This window comes from Pygoscelis adeliae, unplaced genomic scaffold (assembly GCF_000699105.1).
Source record: "Pygoscelis adeliae isolate BGI_AS28 unplaced genomic scaffold, ASM69910v1 Scaffold77, whole genome shotgun sequence".
Lineage (NCBI taxonomy): Eukaryota > Metazoa > Chordata > Aves > Sphenisciformes > Spheniscidae > Pygoscelis > Pygoscelis adeliae.
The window spans coordinates 5,115,386-5,118,320 of record NW_008825216.1 but is presented as its reverse complement, the minus strand read 5'-3'; the positions used below and the strand labels follow the sequence as shown (position 1 = coordinate 5,118,320).

Below are 2,935 nucleotides of genomic sequence, written 5' to 3'. Positions count from 1 at the left end.
ACCACGGCTCCGGGCGTGGTGAGGCCGGCTTCGGCGGGGACGGCGCCCCCAGGGCCGTGTTCCCCTCCATCGTGGGCCGCCCCCGCCACCAGGTACGGCGCCGCCCCGCTCCGAGCATCTCCCCAAGCCCTGGCACGGCGATGGCTGCGGGTCCCTGCTGCCTCCCAGCCCTCTGCGTGGAGGGGGGACGCCTGGCCCGCTGGGGAGCCCCACGCTGCTGGCCGTGGAGAGGTTGCTGAGCTCCCCCTTTCCTCCCCTGCAGGGCGTCATGGTGGGTATGGGTCAGAAGGACTCCTACGTAGGAGATGAAGCCCAGAGCAAGAGAGGTATCCTGACCCTGAAGTACCCCATTGAACACGGCATCATCACAAACTGGGACGACATGGAGAAGATCTGGCACCACACCTTCTACAATGAGCTGCGTGTGGCCCCTGAGGAGCACCCCACCCTGCTCACTGAGGCCCCCCTTAACCCCAAAGCCAACCGTGAAAAGATGACCCAAATCATGTTTGAGACCTTCAACGTCCCTGCCATGTACGTGGCCATCCAGGCTGTGCTGTCCCTGTATGCCTCCGGCCGTACCACCGGTGAGTGCAAGTGTCCTGCTGGCCCTTTTCCCCAAGCAAGGACACCCAGGACTGGTGCCCTACAGCTGACAAGTGCTCTGTCCCCCAGGGCAGGGCCCTTCGTGGGCTGCGTCTCAGGTGGCTGCTTTTTGTTTCCCCAGGTATCGTGCTGGACTCCGGCGATGGTGTGACACACAATGTCCCCATCTATGAAGGGTATGCCCTTCCCCATGCCATCATGCGCTTGGATCTGGCCGGCCGGGACCTCACTGACTACCTGATGAAGATCCTGACTGAGCGCGGCTATTCCTTCGTCACCACAGGTAAGCACTATTCCCTCCTGCCAAACGTCCCCCCTCGCTTCCAACCCTCGCACCTCCAGGGGTGCTGCAGCCTCTCGCCCCATTGCAAGCTCCGTGAGCACTCCCTGTTGGGAGTTTGCCTGTGGTTGGGGGTCTGGAGTCCTAGCAGACCTATGGAGGAGATGCAAGCATTCCCTGTTCCGCCTTTGCAATCGCTGATGCCTTTGCTTCCCCCTCACAGCTGAACGTGAGATCGTCCGTGACATCAAGGAGAAGCTGTGCTATGTGGCGCTGGACTTTGAGAACGAGATGGCCACTGCTGCCTCTTCCTCCTCCCTCGAAAAGAGCTATGAGCTGCCTGATGGGCAGGTCATCACCATCGGCAACGAACGTTTCCGCTGCCCAGAAACCCTCTTCCAGCCTTCCTTCATTGGTGTGTGTGCCCCCTTCCCTCTCTCCTCCCACCAGCTCTCCCCCCTCTCCGGAGTCCTCCCATAGCGCTCTTGCTTTGCACTTAACTTGTGCCCGCTTTTCTCCCCTTCCTGGCGCCCAGGTATGGAGTCCGCAGGGATCCATGAGACCACCTACAACAGCATCATGAAGTGCGACATTGACATCAGGAAGGACCTGTATGCCAACAATGTCATGTCTGGGGGTACCACCATGTACCCAGGTATTGCTGACCGCATGCAAAAGGAGATCACGGCCCTGGCCCCCAGCACAATGAAGATCAAGGTAAGGCCGGAGCGTGAAGGACCCAGGCGCAGGAGTAGCCTTCTCTTGCCCTGCTGCAAACAGCGCGCGGGGCTGCGCACACCCCTCTTCCTGTCACCCGCAGCGGTTGCTTGTTTACTGATCTCGGCTCTCTTGGCTTTTTCTAGATCATTGCCCCACCTGAGCGTAAGTACTCTGTCTGGATCGGTGGCTCTATCCTGGCCTCCCTGTCCACCTTCCAGCAGATGTGGATCACAAAGCAGGAATACGACGAAGCTGGCCCATCCATTGTCCACCGTAAATGCTTCTAAACATGTTTACGTGATCACTTTGCCAACCATGCTCAGGATGACAACCTTCTAGGTTGCAGGCTGCCGAGGACCTGCAACAGCCATGTAACTTTCTATTTTGTAACGATTTCTGGTTACTGTTGCTGCAAAGCTCCACGTGACACAGTGTATGTAAAGTGTACATAAATTAATTTATTTTACCTCGTTTTGTTTGTTTTTAAAACCAATGCCCTGTGGAAGGAAACAAAAAACTTCAAGAAGCATTAAATCATCAGTCATTCTGTCACACCCCTAACGCGGTTGTTTCTGTCATCATTTGCTTGGGTTCTTCCATCGCTTGCTGACATAGCGCGTCGTCTAACGGCGGGGGCAGTGGGCGGTGGGGCTGGAGCTCCCCTGACGGGAGGAGGAGCGGGGAGGGGGCAGCACCCCAGCCTGAGGCACCAGCCCTGCCTGACTTGCTTGGGTTGCAGAGAGCTCGGCGGTGCTGAGAGCAGCCCGGGGGGTGCCTGTGTGTTGCATCATGCCGCTGCAAGGTGGGTGCCTGCTGCTCTGCAGCGTGCTCCTCCTAGACGCAGGGGGGGAAAGGGTTACCTGGAGCCTTGGCTTGCAAAGGATTTTATTTGGCTCAGCCTGCCAAAAAAGTAGCCCTGGCATGCTCATGTAGCTCCAAGCCGTGATGGACGGAGGCAAGGCTGGGGCTGAGGGCAGGTGGCCGGTGCAGGTTAAATAGAAAGCTTTCCACTCCACTTATGGGAAGCCTGCCTGCCATCAGGCTGTCCCTGGGGGCTGAGGGCAGCCAGGGCCACTTCCTCACCCTGCCTGACACGCTTGCCCTTGCCTGTGGTCGCACATGAGGGGCTGCCTGCAGAGCCACCACCCCCTCCTCTGCCCTTCCAGACCAGTCCCTCCTGGGGCCAGATCCTTCACGGAGGGACTCCCCGGGAGCCTGAAGGAAAACCCCAGGGGCTTCCCCCCTCCGCAGGCGTTTGCCTGCCCTTTTTGCCTCTGAGGGGGCAGAGCAGAGTGCGAGGTGGGGAAGCTGCCCCTGCCTGTCTCACTT

General features: G+C 59.0%; 1 protein-coding gene across 1 annotated transcript; it reads left to right on the top strand.

Annotated features, from left to right (window-relative positions):
* Positions 1-2: 2 nt before the first annotated feature.
* On the top strand, positions 3-2,167 carry ACTA1 (actin, alpha 1, skeletal muscle; the record flags this gene model as incomplete). Its single annotated transcript, XM_009329236.1, has 6 exons — positions 3-92; positions 263-587; positions 728-889; positions 1,110-1,301; positions 1,422-1,603; positions 1,750-2,167. Coding segments are annotated over 6 exons (1,095 nt in total), but the record flags the coding sequence as incomplete, so codon positions are not given.
* Positions 2,168-2,935: the final 768 nt, after the last annotated feature.